We start from the raw sequence: 15,922 nt of genomic DNA on the forward strand, positions 1-15,922 counted from the left end.
TCTGGGGATGGGAATGGGGGTCGGCCGTGGTGGCGGCAGCAGACTCGGTAGGGGGCTAAATTCTCTTCTTCTTCTTTTTTTTTTTTTTTAATTTATAATTGTACATTATTTAGTTCCAAATTTACTAAATTTTTATTCCGTTCAAAACAAGTTCAACATATCTTTCAACTCATGTCCATAGCCACTTAGGATTGAAAACTCCTAAAAAATTGTCCAATTCGGTTGCTATGTCATTTTTCTAGCCAAAAACTAAAATTCCGACAATCCAAGGACTATTTATCATCATTTTTTGTAACTTACAGAACTAAATAAATGAATGACATACTTATAGAATTAAAACTAATAGGTAAAGGACACAAAAAATAATTTTTCCTTTATATATATAATTCCTTAGATATATCATTCCTGTTTTTGGTATACCAATAAAATAAAAAATGGAATTGAATCAAAACTTTTCAAATTACTCATTTATATATTTTGTAAATAATAAAACTTAAAAATTAAAAACCAAGCAACGGCTTGTTACTTCAAAAATATTTTTGAAATCTTAAATTCATAAATTTATAATATATCTTTTAAATATTTTCATATATTTAAATTATTTTAATAAATACTTATTATTTACATACTTTAGCATACATTAGCCTAATCAACCAACTTGATCTTTTTATATATACTTTAATATGCATGTTTTCCAAATGGCCGATTAGCCTGAGATATTCCAACCAAGAAATATTTATATTGTTGGATAACTTAATTTAATTTTACTAATCAAAATATAAAAAATAAAACCAATCGACCTAAATTGAGACACGAGAAAAATGGTATCTATCCCGAATACAAAAACATATTGTGAATTTCCCTATCTATCTTCTCTTCAGTTTATTAGTACAAGAATACACAATATCGAGTTTCAAGATCAAGAGTTTCTTGTAGAGCTACCTCTTTGTATTCACAGCAATCTTCGTGTTCTACCACATCTTCATCTGATGGCTGGAGGAATCGATGCCTCAGCAGCAGGTGACCAACAATACGACAGAATGGAAATGCTCAAAGCTTTTGATCAAACAGAAGCCGGTGTTAAAGGTCTGATAGATTCAGGACTAACCAAAATTCCAAAAATTTTCGTGAGACCATCTGAAGATCTGGCTCAAGATCAGTTAACTTACAAGAATATTCAAGTTCAAGTTCCTGTGATTGATCTCAGCGGCATCCTGGACGCTGACAGGCGGAAACAGATCGTTGAACAAGTGAGGATGGCCTCGGAAACTTGGGGCTTTTTCCAGGTGGTGAATCATGGGATTCCTCCAACTGTTCTTGATGGAATGATTGATGGGATAATGAAGTTCAACGAAATGGATGTTGAAGAGAAAAGGAGGTATTATTCACGGGATTTAACAAGAAGGGTAAGGTTTATCAGCAATTTTGATTTGTTCGCTTCAAAGACAGCTAACTGGAGGGATACCATGAACATTTCATTTCCAAACCAAATTGATAGCGAAAAATTGCCAGCTTCTTGCAGGTATCTATTTGAACATATTATATACAAAACATTTCTCAAGTAGCTGTTTTAAATTCATGTCCTCAATTGCAGGGACAACACAGTGGAATACATAAACCACGTGAAAATTCTAGGAAAAACTCTGCTTGAGCTACTCGCGGAGGCTCTTGGACTCTGCCCTGATCACCTAAACAACATGGAATGCTCAAAGGGGCACCAAGTCAGTTGCCACTATTATCCAGCCTGCCCTGAGCCAGAACTGACTCTAGGAGCCACCAAGCACTCTGATCCTGGATTCCTCACTATTCTTCTACAAAACCAAATCAGTGGCCTCCAGGTTTTATATCAAGATCAATGGGTAAACGTTGAACCCACTCCAGGAGGGTTAGTTGTAAACATCGGGGATCTTCTCCAGGTACTCATTTTTCAGTCTGTCTTGCATCTTCTCATCATGTTTTTGCTCATGATCATGATTCTAATTTCCATGTTGAATTTGGTTTAGTTGGTGTCAAATGGGAGGTTCATCAGTAATAAGCATAGAGTGATAGCTAACTCCACCGGACCACGAATTTCTGTGGCCTACTTTTTCTCTGGACCTATCAGCGAGGTTAAGACTTATGGCCCGATTAAAGAGCTGATATCAGAAGAGAATCCAGCCAAATACAGAGATCTCCTCCTGACTGAGTATATGGGTAGGTTTATGAAGACTGGACTTGATGACGAGAATTGGGGTATTGATTACTACAAGTTGTGAGGATGTATTGTTGTGGCCAAGAAATCATTTCTTGAGATGAATTTATGAACACTCGTCGCCACATGATTTTCTGTCGCATATAGTAATGAAAATAAAGTCGTGGCGGTGTCTGTATACTGGATTTCTTATCTTGTAGTATGGCAATGTGGGTGTGTTGTATTTTAGTTCATTGGGCTGTATATATACTCTTTCCAATTTAACGCAATCTGAACTTTGAGCATTTGAAGTCCATGATTTTCTATTGCAGTATTTGTTATAGTCTCAGTTGAGCACTTAATATATCTTATCCATGTCTTAACTAGAAAAATGAAATGAAAATCGATATTTATCATCAATTAACTTATTACTAACTTATTGTATGTTGAAAAAAAAATTTCTCTGACTAAAACTACGGTAAAGATATACTTCCTGATATTTGTTAATGCGTGAAGATGTATATGGGTAATTTGATTATAAAAAAAAATTATTTGACATGCAATAAATTAGTAATAAATCAATCAGGAAAAATATTTTATTTTTTTTAATTTTTTTGTTAATATCAGCAAATTTGATGATTTTTTACTAATAAGAAATTTATTTGTTAGACATAAGCAAATCTCAGGGTGTTAGATGTAATCTTTTAAATTAGAGAGAGTCTATATGTAATTATACCGAATTTCAAAGGAGTAGATTGTAATTATCCCTTAATTATATTATAGCATATTTAGAATCCTAATATTGTAGAATCTTAAACATTCTAAACCAGCTTCACATAAAATAATTAAGTAGCTTGAACGTGAATGAGAATCCTATCACACAAGAAATATTATTTTAGAATACTAAATTAATTATAAATTCAACAATATGTAAGTTTTTGCATGGTTTTATATATTTAGATATCTAATAAATATTTATTAATTATGAAAATATAATCTAACTATATTATTAAGAGAGAGCACTTCTTTGCTGTCTCTTTTTTTTTATTGGCTATTTTTTTTAATTATTATTTCAGCAATTTTTTTCTCCCTCTCAACTTCCATGTTTTTCTTCTCCCAATTTTTTCTAAATAACTACTCACAAATTTTATCTTTTTAATAATATTTTGTTTATTTAACTAAAGTATATAATTTGAAAATATAATAATTATATCTTAATATTTTAAATTAATTGCATACACACTTGTACATAGAAAATACAAAACAAATAGGGATAATTACACTCCCCAACCATGAGGCTTGGAGTAATTAGTTATAAAATCTTTATGATTTAAAAAATTATGTCTAGTACCCAAATAGGTCCACCCGTTAATTGAAATTCATTGGATTCATATTTTAGAAAAAAATTTAATGAAAATTGATATTTACCTACAATTAACTTATTACAACAGACCTATTGCAGATCAACAAATTTTTCTAACCAAACTACCCTTATAACAATGAAAATATACCTCCCCACGTGCACTAATGAAAATGTATAAGTAATTTGATCATAAAATATTTATTTTACCTATAATAAATTAGTAAATAAGTCAAATGAGGGGGAAATATAAGTTTTTTTTTATTTTTTTTTTGTTAATACCAGTAAAATGATAAATTTTGACTCATGAAAAAACTTATTTGTCAAATAAAAATAAATTTTAAAAATACTAAACAATTTTTTTTAATTATAAAATATATATATTTAAGTATATCAAATCTGAAAGTACGATTATCCCAAATAAATATTATTTACACGATATTGACATTAATAACAATAATTATCAAATTTTTTTAGTCTCCATCACCTGGGAAAGGTGCTAGCGGCATCGTTTTCTTGGCAATGTATTTTTAAGAGTGGGGACAGGGCTGGAAACATTTAAATCTTGGTCTATAAAACGTGGGAGAATATTGAACGGGAAACATTTTCTTTTGCGTCATGACGTAAGAGCACAGGTCACTGTGTTTGCCCTAGTTTCTGTCGTTCTTGCAGGCCCCACATGATCCTTATCTCCATCTGTGCATTCGACGTCATACTGTTTGGACTTTTGACTTGATAAATTTCAGGTCACAAAAATCAACATCACCATAGATATATATATATATAAAGATGCGGATGATTATATTCTAAAAAAAGAATAATACAGCATTTATATAAAGCTTGATCAGGATTATTTCTTGAAGTCAGCTTTAAATAGGGGGCACCTTTCTTTCTTAATTTTCTTGCTCTATCTCTCCACCCTTTTTGTGCCGAGTTCTTGTTTTGTCCATAGCGGGAAAATATAAAGCATGCTTATCATGTGTGATAAAATTAATATATGTGTGGATATGATATGATTATCAATTGCTTATGTAGCATGACAAAATTAAATATTAGTTTTTGATTAAATTAATTCGATGTTTATTTTGTTGGATAAAAATTCTGATAAGATTATATTTGTACCATATTGCCTACAAGAAGTAAGATAAAATTGCAAGAACATGGATTGAACAAGTGGGATAACAACCAGATTGAATAGGATATTCAATTCAATCCAATTATGTAAACACGACTTAGTGTGATTTGAAACTCAACGCCTTATTAAGGAGAGGAGGTTTTGGGGCTTATAAGCGACGCAAACTCTTCGTTTATAATTAATATGGGACGCTTTGTCTATATCACGCCCTAAGTGGTAATTTACAACTAGCTTTTCCAAATTATACTAAATCTTTTCTAGTATCATAATTTATAATCTTTTTCTGTACAAATTTCTGATTCCCAACTTTCCCCACTCTGTGTTTTCTGGCATCAGTCCCCTCGACCATGACTTAATTTAGAAATTCATAACATTCATGAATATGGTGAAAATCGTGTAACACAAAGCAGCATGTTTTTTGTGTCATGAATTCCAAAGTCTAAACAATTACGTCAATGTCCAAATTTGAAATGACTAAAACAATACTCCAAATACAAATCATATCAATTGAGAACTATGTTTCAACAACCAAGTGAAATCTTGATTATGTATATGTCTTTTGAACAAAAATTTGATTGACACTGCATTACCTGCAATCTTAATTAATTGATTGACAACTTGCTGGGCAGATTTTAACAGTTTCCCATTTTTCTCCTCAAGAAAGAATAAAGAAACAAAATTTGTCCCCACGAAAGCTCTCTAGTGGTGCCCACCATAACAAACTTGAACTTATGCCCGAAGATGATGCTGTCTGTCTGACAACGGCTGATAATCCTGCTACTTTGTTGGATTATATTGTTTTCTTGTTCGAAAAATCTGCAAATTAATTTCTAGGTGAGTCAGAGAATTCCTAATTGCTCCATTCATTTGGAGTAACTTATGTGAATCTCGAAAATTGATTGGTCAAGTAGAATATATTTGTATTTATCTATTGGATTTTATTGATTTGTTAAAAAATATTATATTTTTTGCGTGATTTAACTGTTAGAAAATCTAATTCTAATAGAATTAAATACTAGCCAAATTAAGTAACTTGACCTTTTTTTACATATATTTTGATATGTTTTACTAAAGGATTAGTTTGAGCTGAGCTCGAATCAAGAAATATATATTTATCAATCTTTTTGAGTTGTATAATGAATATGGCTTTAATTTAAATTAAATATTGGATAATTTAATGTCTAAGACATGTGATAAATTTTACCTAATTTCGAGTACCAAATCCTATTGCTGATGTAGATTAGAAAAGTCAATAGTTGGGAGTCATGGCCACGCAAAGTCGAGAAGCGCCCACTGACTCTGTTTTTTAAATTGACAGGGCCCTCTGACAGGAATTACTGAACTCTATTCAGACAGGTCCAAATCGCATCTGCTGCTTAATTCCAGTTTCAGGATAGTTTCGATCAAAAACACAAGATTAGCACAAATCTTCTGGCATCCCTACACCTACAGATGGCTGGAGGAATTGATGTTTCATCAAACGACCAAAGCTATGACAGAATGGAAATGCTAAGGGCGTTCGATGAAACAAAAGCTGGTGTAAAGGGCCTGACTGATTCAGGATTGCTGAAAATTCCTAGGATTTTCGTGAGGCCATCTGAGGAGCTGGCTCAAGAGTTGACATGCAAAAAGACTCAGGTTCAAGTTCCTCTGATTGATCTGAGTGGAATCCTGAACGCTGACAGGCGGAAGCGGATTGTTGAAGAAGTAAGGATTGCCTCAGAAAGCTGGGGGTTTTTCCAGGTGGTGAATCATGGGATTCCTCTAACTGTGCTTGATGGGATGATTGATGGTGTCCGGAAATTCAACGAGCAGGACGTTGAGGAGAAAAAGAAGTATTATTCAAGGGATCGGATGAGAAGAGCAAGATTTACCAGCAGTCATGATCTGTTCCATTCAAGAACTGCTAGCTGGAGGGATACCTTGAGCATTTCGTTTTCGGACCCTGATGAAATCGATCATGACGAATTGCCTGCTTGTTGCAGGTATAATCACTTTCTTATGGAACATATTCCCTGTTCTCTACTCTATCTGAATTCTGAAAGCTCATGCTGATGGCCAGTTCGCTGCATCTTTTGGGATATAAATATTTTTCATTTTGTGCATGTTTGCCTTCAAACTAAACTATGAGAAACCACCTAGCAAATACAGATGAAAAATGAAACGCATAATTTAATTACTTCCTGATGAGCTACTGATAAATTCTGATTACTCGCAACAATCTTTTTATGCCTGTAAAATTGCGACCACTTTGACTGGATCAGCTCACAAGAAATCGCATACTTGAATATCATCCTGTTCATACTCCGCGTAACTTGGTTCACAGGGATTCAGCTCTGGAATACTCGAAACATGTCGAAATCCTGGGAAATATACTGTTCGGGCTATTGTCGGAGGCTCTTGGTCTCAAAACTGATCACCTGAAAAACATGGAATGCTCTCAGGGGCACCGCCTCCACGGCCACTATTATCCAGCGTGTCCTGAGCCTGAACTGGCTATCGGGATAACCAAGCATTCTGATGCTGGATTCCTCACAATTCTTCTGCAAAGCCAAATTGTCAGTGCCCTCCAGGTTTTGTATCAGGACCAGTGGGTTGACATTGAACCCATTCCAGGAGGTTTAGTGATAAACATAGGCGATCTTCTCCAGGTATATATACATTCTTGATTTCTGTTTTAGCTTCAATTCTACTCATTTTTGTCGCTGATTTCGCTATTAAATTGGCGCAGTTGGTATCAAACGGGAAATTCAAGAGCAATGAGCACAGAGCCAGAGCAACCAGCATCGGACCAAGAATCTCCGTGGCATGTTTTTTTTCTGGCCCTGTGAATGGAGATAAGGTTTATGGCCCAATTGAGGAGCTGATATCAGAACAAAATCCGGCCATGTACAAAAAGGTTGCAATAAGTGATTATGTAGCGAAGTTCTTCAAGACTGGACTGGACAGTTTTCGCGCTCTTGATCATTTCAAGGTGTGAAGATGGAATGGATCAAGTCATCGTTGCCTCTGCTGAATTTATGGAGTCTAAAGTGATTTTCCTGTCGCATGATACATGTAAGATTGGGTATATGCAAAATTTGTATGTGAACGTGGGTGTATTTAAACTTTAAACTGCCAGCGTTTTTCTTTACTAATAATTGTGATGTCAAGGTGGTCTTGCAATTATGGGAGTCAGTACTTCTTTTTTATGAATTATCATAAGTTATATTTTTGGATGTAATTTTTACAAGTCCATCAAGAATTCTAAGTATCTTCATCATAGAAAATTAGCAATACAAGAATTACATATAAGTTCTTATAATTGATAATTAATGACAAATGTCGTAACAATAAAATTACTTTAATGCTGTGGCTATACTTTATATAACACTAGCAGTCACATACACGCAATACATGATCAAATAAAAACAATTACGATAAAAATGATATGGTAAATAATATAAACACTCTTTGATATTACGCCAAAGTACAAAGAAAATACTCTCTTTTTTTTTTACAAAATTAAAGCTATGTCACCAGAGATTATAGTTGTAATTACAATTATACTTCCTATTCAAATGCAAAACTTACACAAATACCCCCTGAAAAATATTACACTGACATACTAATTAACACCCCCAAGGGGTGTAGCTGTAATTTTGCAAAAGCTAGGGGCGTCTGTTTAAACTGGCCTAACATAATTAAGGGGTGTCAATGTAATTTACCCAAAATGTTAATACATATTAATCAATATATTTAAATTATATATGTATTTTGGTAAATTTTAATACATATATAGCATTAAGTGAAACGACAAAATTGTAGTGTGAGTTGAGAAAAAAGAAAGAAATTTGTGCAAAAGAAAAAATAGAGGTAAGGTGATAGAAAAAATAATCGTAATTGTGGCTTTATTAAATATATGAGAGTTTGTGTGGAAAAAAAAAATATGGAGAATGGATGAGAAAAATACGGAGCAGTGAGTTGAAAGAAAAATATGAATTAAGAAGTAATTTACTATTCTAACCCAAGTTTATTTTTTTTAAAAAAAATAAGAGGTAAATTTAAATATTAAAAAATTGATAAGACAATAAAATTTTCATGACTATTAGTTAACTTTGATAATATAAAATTCTTATCCTTATTAAGTTTGTGTACAATCTTGTTACGGCTGATAAAAATTAGTAGTTTTCTAATACATATATATTTTTTATTTAATAAAATGCTTTACAAAATAATAAGTTTTAATAATTAAATTTATAAAAAAAGTGGTGATGAAAAAGATAATAATATAATATTATATATATATATGAAATTAAAAAATAAGAAGAAGAAAAAAATTATTTTTTTCGTCCTTTTAACCTTATTTATTATTTATTTTAGTTCTTTAAGTATGACCTTTATTAAATAAGTTCTTCAATTTACGGATTTAGAGTTTTTAATCAAAATGCTCGCGCGTCTTGCTACTTGAGCTATAACCACTGTACGTCTAGAAGTATTTTACTATAAAATTGATATTAATATTACTAAAAATTATAGAAAAAGTAAACCTGAAAATATTGATATTTAATAATATATTTTTCTTTTATTATTAAGAAGATTATTAATATTGATATTTATCTTAATAATAAAATCCTAACAGAAAAAATATATATTTTGAAAAATTATATATGCTAAATTTTATGTATTTACATAATTATTTTTTATTTTTTTAAATTTATTATTATATTATATCTCTATCTATCAAATTAATTAACATGTTATAATTTTATACACTTAAAACAACTTATATATATTGATTTTTATCATACTAATATATTAAATATTTCATAGTTTATACAGAATTATTTATTTAGAACTTTTAATATAAATTAATTTAGATACTTATTATATATATATATATATATATTAACTCTTTTATGATGTTTGGATACAGTAAATCCATAAATACTTGGTAGATATAAGAATTTATATTTTATATTTTAAATTCTATAGTATATGTAACGATTCATGTAGTTTATTAGCAATTTGTATTGATAGTTCAATTGGTAGCAGTTGGTAATTTTTTGTAGGGTGGACTAAGGTACAAATGCTTTCTATAACAAATATTTGAATTAAACTAATCTAATTGGCCATATGTCATCTTCTCACCTCACAAAAGCACCCAATATATTTGGCTGTCAAGTCATCTTTTGTCTGAAAATTGCAATTTTCATCCACTAACATAAGGGACAATAATTTTGATCCTACACGAATTAATTTTTATAATTTAATTTTATAACTTTAATAATTTGACAATTTTGATCTCTCATGATTGGAAAGCCCCAATTTTAAAGATCACGTGCCAAACACATGCATTTTTACAGCAAAAAAATTGACCAAAATGATCAATTTTTAAAATTGCAGAACGAAATTATAAAAATTCATTCGTTCAAGATAAAAATTGCCACCTCCTGAGTTACAGAATGAAAATTAATTTTTCCATTTCTTTTAGTTTATTTGGTCAGAATTGCCCTCAGCACAGGAAGAATTCGGAAGAACTTCTAGAGGATAAGCAGACGATTTACAGTTTAGAAATTCTTTTTACTGCTATAGAAGTTGGTCAGACTTTTTACTGCATGCACATGAGCGCCATGTGATGATTTCTCCTTTAAAAGTTCACTAGTTAACGGTCTCATGACGATCACGTGGGTTGGGACATTAGTTTAATGCCGGAGCAAGAAAAGACTTACTACAAGAAAATATAATATTAGTAATAAAATATCAAGTGATAATTTTTAAGTTACCACAAATATATAGTAAGCGACAATAACTTTTATCTTGTCACTTTATAATTATTAGTGAAAAATATTTTGTATAAAATTGTCACTAAATATATAGTGACAATTTGGTGACAACATAATATAGTGACAACTATTATTTGTTGTCACTAGGTCATCACAATACATCACTAATTGTCTTTAGTGACAACTTTAATTTTGTCACTAATTTTGCTACCAACACTTTGTGCAAAACAATAGTAATTATAAAATCATGAAATTTATTATTGTGACAAAATGAATATTTTTGCCACTAAATATATATAATTAATGACAATATTAAAATTGTCACCTAGTCTTTTTGCCACTTATCTTTTTTTTTTGGTAGTGACTACATTTGCTATAATTTTTGGACTAATATTGCAAATTTTAATAAATTTAGTGGTCAAAATAAAATTCCATAAAATAAGAGGACAAGATGACCCAGTCTTATGGACTAATATTATTAAGTTTTTCTAAACAGATCACCCTGAGTGGTGAATTACTAATTTTTTTCTTTCACCATAATTAATTATACTAATATTTTTCTTTCACCATAATTGATGAAGGTCCTTGTACAAATTCCTCATTCCCTTCCCCACTCTTTGTTTTCTGGCAACAATACCCCTCGACCATGACACCGATTACAAATTAATTCATAACATCCATGACATTGTTGTGCAACACAAAGCACCACGTTTTTTGTGTTACCATATTCAAAAGTCTAAACAATCACATCACTTTCCAACATTCCAACCACAAATCACATCAATTGAGAACCATGCATGATTCATCAACCATATCAAATATTGACAACATAATATATATATTTATATGTGGGTGTCTTTGAACAACAATTTGATTGAGACTGCATGCATTACCTTAATTAATTCATAACTTGTGGAATATTTTAGCACCAACTTCAGGGGCAGGTCTTAGCAATTTCCCGTTTTTCTCGTCAAGAAATAATAACGAAACAAATTTTGTCTCCATGAAAGCTCTTTAGTGGTCTGCTACTTTCAACTTTGTTGGATTACATGTGATAAATATGACCTAATTTCAAGTACAAAATAATACTGTGATTCTGTGAAGTAGATTAAACGCACAAAAACTCAATAGTTTGGAATCATGGCCGAGTAAAGTCAAGAAGTGCCCACTGATTCTCTGTTTTTTAATACACGCAACAGGGCCCTCTGACAGGTGCTACTCTATTCATACAGATCCAAATCGCCTTCAGATGCTTAAGTCCAGTTTCAATATAGTGAGAGTGATCAGATTAGCACAAAATTTCTGGTATCACTACACCTACAGATGGCTGGAAGAATTGATGTTCCATCAGAGGAACAAGGCTATGACAGAATGCAAATGCTAAGGTCGTTTGATGAAACAAAAGCTGGTGTAAAAGGCCTGACAGATTCCGGATTGCTGAAAATTCCCAGGATCTTCGTGAGGCCATCTGAGGAGCTGGCTCAAGAGTTGACATGCAAAAAGACTCAGGTTCAAGTTCCTGTGATTGATCTGAGTGGAATCCAGGACACTGATAAGCGGAAGCGGGTTCTTGAAGAAGTAAGGATTGCTTCAGAAAGCTGGGGGTTTTTCCAGGTGGTGAATCATGGGATTCCTCTAACTGTGCTTGATGGGATGATTGATGGCATCCGGAAATTCAATGAGCAGGATGTTGAGGAGAAAAAGAAATATTATTCCAGGGATCGGACAAGAGGAGCAAGATTTTATAGCAGTTATGATCTGTTTATGTCAAGAACTGCTAGCTGGAGGGATACCTTGACCATCTCGTTTTCGGACCCTGATCAGATTAATCACGACGAATTGCCTGCTTGTTGCAGGTATAATCACTTTCCTATGGAACTTATTCCCTATTCTATACTCCCTCTCTCTCTCTTTTCCTTTCTTCGTTTTGCTTGAGCTGAGTAAGTTAACATTAAACTTTAATTTACACGATCTTATTATATTTCAATCTAGTTTGAATACTAAACAAGCCAAGATGGAATAATAGGCTTACCTACCGTGCACTAGTTCAGTTGAAGTAACTCAATATGTTTACGCACGGTTCATCATTTTTAATTATGTGACTCAAACTCGTGTCGAATTCTAAATTGTATCAGATAAAAAGAAATTTAAACTTGATGTGACCAAGATCGAATAAGTTTTTTTAACCAAAGGTCTCGAATTTAGCATGGACTAGCTCCCTACCTCCAACTATATGTTCATCCTTGGTGCGCCGTCTCAATTATTCTGATTGTAAAGCTAGTTCTTATCTGAAAGCTTATATACATCCCAAAGGCTGATGGGACTTATTAGGATAGTTAAGAATTTGGTTTGCAAACTAAACAAGGAGGGTGTGGTTGAGAACACTTATTTTAAGTTTTTTGTCAATTTATTGAGGAAAATAGGTGAAAAGAAGGTTTTTGTTTTATAGTTTTTACTTAAATAGCTTAAATTAAGTTAATTTTAACTAAAAGTTATAAGCTATTTTCTACCAACTTTTACATTTTATTAGTAAATATTAAGTTAATTTTTCAAGCGGTTCACACAAAATCCCATAGTTGAACGTTATCATGTTCATACTCCGGTAACTTGATCCTCAGGGACTCAGCTCTTGAATACTCAAAACATGTCGCAATCCTGGGAAATATACTGCTCGGGCTACTGTCGGAGGTTCTTGGTCTCGGAACTGATCACCTGAAAAATATGGAATGCTCTCGGGGACACCGCCTCCACTGCCACTATTATCCGGCGTGCCCTGAGCCAGAACTGACCATGGGGACAAGCAAGCATTCTGATGCTGGATTCCTCACAATTCTTCTGCAAAACCAAATAGTCAGTGGCCTCCATGTTTTGTATCAGGACCAGTGGCTTGACATTCAACCCGTTCCAGGAGGTTTAGTGATAAACATAGGCGATCTTCTCCAGGTACGTACATATACATTCTTGATTTCTGTTTTGGCTTCAATTCTACTCATTTTTGTTGCTGATTTCTCTATTAAATTGGCGCAGTTGGTATCAAACGGGAAATTCAAGAGCAATGAGCACAGAGCCATAGCCACCAGCATCGGACCACGAATCTCTGTGGCGTGTTTTTTCTCAGGACCTGTGAATGGTGATAAGGTTTATGGCCCAATTGAGGAGTTGATATCAGAAGAAAATCCGGCCATGTACAAAAAGGTTGCAATAAGTGATTATGTAGCGAAGTTCTTCACCAGTAGTCTGGAGGATTATAGGGCTCTTGATTATTACAAGGTGTGAGATGGGAATGGATATCAAGTCACCGTTACCTGAGCTGAATTCATGGAGTCCGGTAAATTAAGTTATTTCCCTGTCACATTGTACGCGTAAGAATGGGAAACGTGCAAATTTGTATGTGAATGTGGGTGTCATTTAAAATGTGAGTGTTTCTGGACTAATAATTGTGATGGGAAGGGGTTTTGCAATAATGGGAGTCTCTATTCTTGTAAAGACAAGGATGTAAGAATTGACGAAAATTAGATTGTCTAATCTCAAGTTAACATGTGGTTATGCAGACAGAGAAAAAGAATCACCTTTTGTTTATAAAAGTAGTCCAATCAAACTATTAAGCCTTATAAAATGATCAACATGTTTATGGCATATACATGCAATTGATGAATTTATAAGAATACATGAACCTCATCTGTTTTATTAACAAAATCATCATTAAAATAAAAACAAGAAAAGGTGATTGTTCAATTAGAGCCAACCCACCTTAGTTTATGTGGACCAAGGGAGCACCAACCTGTTATCCTTCCACTGCAAAGAGCAGGAGGTTTTCGCTGCTCTGTGAAGCCAGCCTGACGCATTACCCTCCACTTTAAGAGCCATGAAATCCAAACCTTCACTTGAAGCATATAGCCCAACTCACTGCTTAGAACGGGCAAGTTAGTAATTAGACACCTATGACCCAACTAATTAGACTAGCTCAATGTCCAACCACCTTGTTGCCCCCACTTGGGTTACAAGCCCACGCAACTGAGCTCAACTAACAACATTTGCAGTTTGCTTGCTTATCAGTACATCTGATACTTGATTATCTAACAATGTGGGATGGATTATTATATATTCCCTAAAGTTAGTTATCTAATTATAAGAAATGGTTTTGATCTACATTACATCTTGATCGGACTCTGGATTCATCGTTTGGGTAATGACTATAACTCATCAAAAGGGATATTCCTTCTCTGATCAATGTCAACGAGAATCATTGTGCTGGTCGCTCGTTTTGCTTTCTTTTACCCATTAAAAAGAAAAGTAAAAACAGATAACCTCGACCCATATGACCCCAATCCTGGCAAGCGAACTGTGTGTATTAATGAATACTGGATTTGACGTTTGCAAAAGCAGCCATAATTAGTGTCTAGGCTGAAACAGCATTGATGGTCAGAGGATATGCCTTAAAGCTCTGTCGTTCCATATTACAATCTGGTAGCTGAGTTCAATTCTTGTGCATTTGCTGCTGCATGAGCAGATTCAAGGTGGTCCCTTAAACATATAGTTTAGAGTTGTGGTGTTATACACACACACGAAACGAAAGACGTTTCGTCGAATATTTTTAAATTGGCCCTTTCCATATGATATTAACCAATAATTTGAACTATGTTGATAAAATGGAAAATTAATGTTCGTTTAGAAAAAGATAAAAGACGTGGAATGTATATATGAATTAGACAACACGGATAAATATAATTTTAGTTCTTAAATATAGTTATTTATGTAGTTTTGGTCCTTAAATAAATTGAGGATGCAATATTGGTCCTTAAACTGTTTTTCTTTCTTTTTTTTTTTTCTTTTTGGTATTTTTAGACTTATCGTTAATAAAATATGGGAAGTTAACACAAGTTTCATTTAAAGGGAGAAAAATAGTCATCTTCCACCCATTTTGTATTTTTCAAGCTATACTCCAATGCACCAATTTTTTTTCAATTTTTCTTCAAGCTTCAAGAGAGGAAAAAAATTAAACAATAAATTTTATATATAATCTTAACAAATATTGTCAATAACATGTTTTATGTATAATGCAATACCTAAATGATATATATAACACAAGATATCGGCTTTATCATATATATATTATTGTTTTTATAATATTGGCTTTATCATATTTATTCTATCCATAAATTAGAATTTTTTTAGAAAAAACAAAACAAATAAAGAAAAGTTAAAGTTAAGATTATATAGAACATTTGTTGTTCACATTCAATTTTTTGATTTTTTTGTTTCTCTTGAAACTTGAAGAAACTTAGGGAAAATGGACTCATTGTATCAAAACTTAAAAAATACAACAAAATAAAAGAAAATGACTATTTTTTTCTCCTTCATGCGAATCTTTCAATAACTTAAACGGTTTTATTGACAGAAGAACTAAAAATATTAAAAAATTATAGTTTGTCAAAACTATAATCTCGAATGCTTTGAAAATCAAAACTGCAGAAGGAGCTTTATTCGAGGAT

At 32.5% G+C, this 15,922-nt stretch overlaps 3 protein-coding genes across 3 annotated transcripts; all 3 read left to right on the plus strand.

Moving 5' to 3' along the window:
* On the plus strand, positions 786-2,486 carry LOC105171699 (1-aminocyclopropane-1-carboxylate oxidase homolog 1-like). Its single transcript, XM_011092894.2, has 3 exons — positions 786-1,522; positions 1,595-1,916; positions 2,004-2,486. The coding sequence occupies exons 1-3, from the start codon at positions 822-824 to the stop codon at positions 2,253-2,255; spliced, it is 1,275 nt and encodes a 424-aa protein (XP_011091196.2). The 5' UTR covers positions 786-821; the 3' UTR covers positions 2,256-2,486.
* LOC105171700 (1-aminocyclopropane-1-carboxylate oxidase homolog 1) lies at positions 5,988-7,888 on the plus strand. Its single transcript, XM_011092895.2, has 3 exons — positions 5,988-6,650; positions 6,992-7,316; positions 7,397-7,888. The coding sequence occupies exons 1-3, from the start codon at positions 6,118-6,120 to the stop codon at positions 7,643-7,645; spliced, it is 1,107 nt and encodes a 368-aa protein (XP_011091197.1). The 5' UTR covers positions 5,988-6,117; the 3' UTR covers positions 7,646-7,888.
* LOC105171701 (1-aminocyclopropane-1-carboxylate oxidase homolog 1) lies at positions 11,598-13,982 on the plus strand. Its single transcript, XM_011092896.2, has 3 exons — positions 11,598-12,286; positions 13,049-13,373; positions 13,458-13,982. The coding sequence occupies exons 1-3, from the start codon at positions 11,754-11,756 to the stop codon at positions 13,704-13,706; spliced, it is 1,107 nt and encodes a 368-aa protein (XP_011091198.1). The 5' UTR covers positions 11,598-11,753; the 3' UTR covers positions 13,707-13,982.

The sequence above is a fragment of the Sesamum indicum genome, linkage group LG10 (assembly GCF_000512975.1).
Source record: "Sesamum indicum cultivar Zhongzhi No. 13 linkage group LG10, S_indicum_v1.0, whole genome shotgun sequence".
Classification (NCBI taxonomy): domain Eukaryota; kingdom Viridiplantae; phylum Streptophyta; class Magnoliopsida; order Lamiales; family Pedaliaceae; genus Sesamum; species Sesamum indicum.

Bases quoted from the DNA above. Each gene is read 5' to 3' on its own strand.
- LOC105171699 (XM_011092894.2), top strand. From the start codon at position 822: ATGGTATCTATCCCGAATACAAAAACATATTGTGAATTTCCCTATCTA. The intron at 1,523-1,594 runs GTATCTATTTGA...CCTCAATTGCAG, and splicing joins AAATTGCCAGCTTCTTGCAG to GGACAACACAGTGGAATACA. The intron at 1,917-2,003 runs GTACTCATTTTT...AATTTGGTTTAG, and splicing joins ACATCGGGGATCTTCTCCAG to TTGGTGTCAAATGGGAGGTT.
- LOC105171701 (XM_011092896.2), top strand. From the start codon at position 11,754: ATGGCTGGAAGAATTGATGTTCCATCAGAGGAACAAGGCTATGACAGA. The intron at 12,287-13,048 runs GTATAATCACTT...CTTGATCCTCAG, and splicing joins GAATTGCCTGCTTGTTGCAG to GGACTCAGCTCTTGAATACT. The intron at 13,374-13,457 runs GTACGTACATAT...AAATTGGCGCAG, and splicing joins ACATAGGCGATCTTCTCCAG to TTGGTATCAAACGGGAAATT.
- LOC105171700 (XM_011092895.2), top strand. From the start codon at position 6,118: ATGGCTGGAGGAATTGATGTTTCATCAAACGACCAAAGCTATGACAGA. The intron at 6,651-6,991 runs GTATAATCACTT...CTTGGTTCACAG, and splicing joins GAATTGCCTGCTTGTTGCAG to GGATTCAGCTCTGGAATACT. The intron at 7,317-7,396 runs GTATATATACAT...AAATTGGCGCAG, and splicing joins ACATAGGCGATCTTCTCCAG to TTGGTATCAAACGGGAAATT.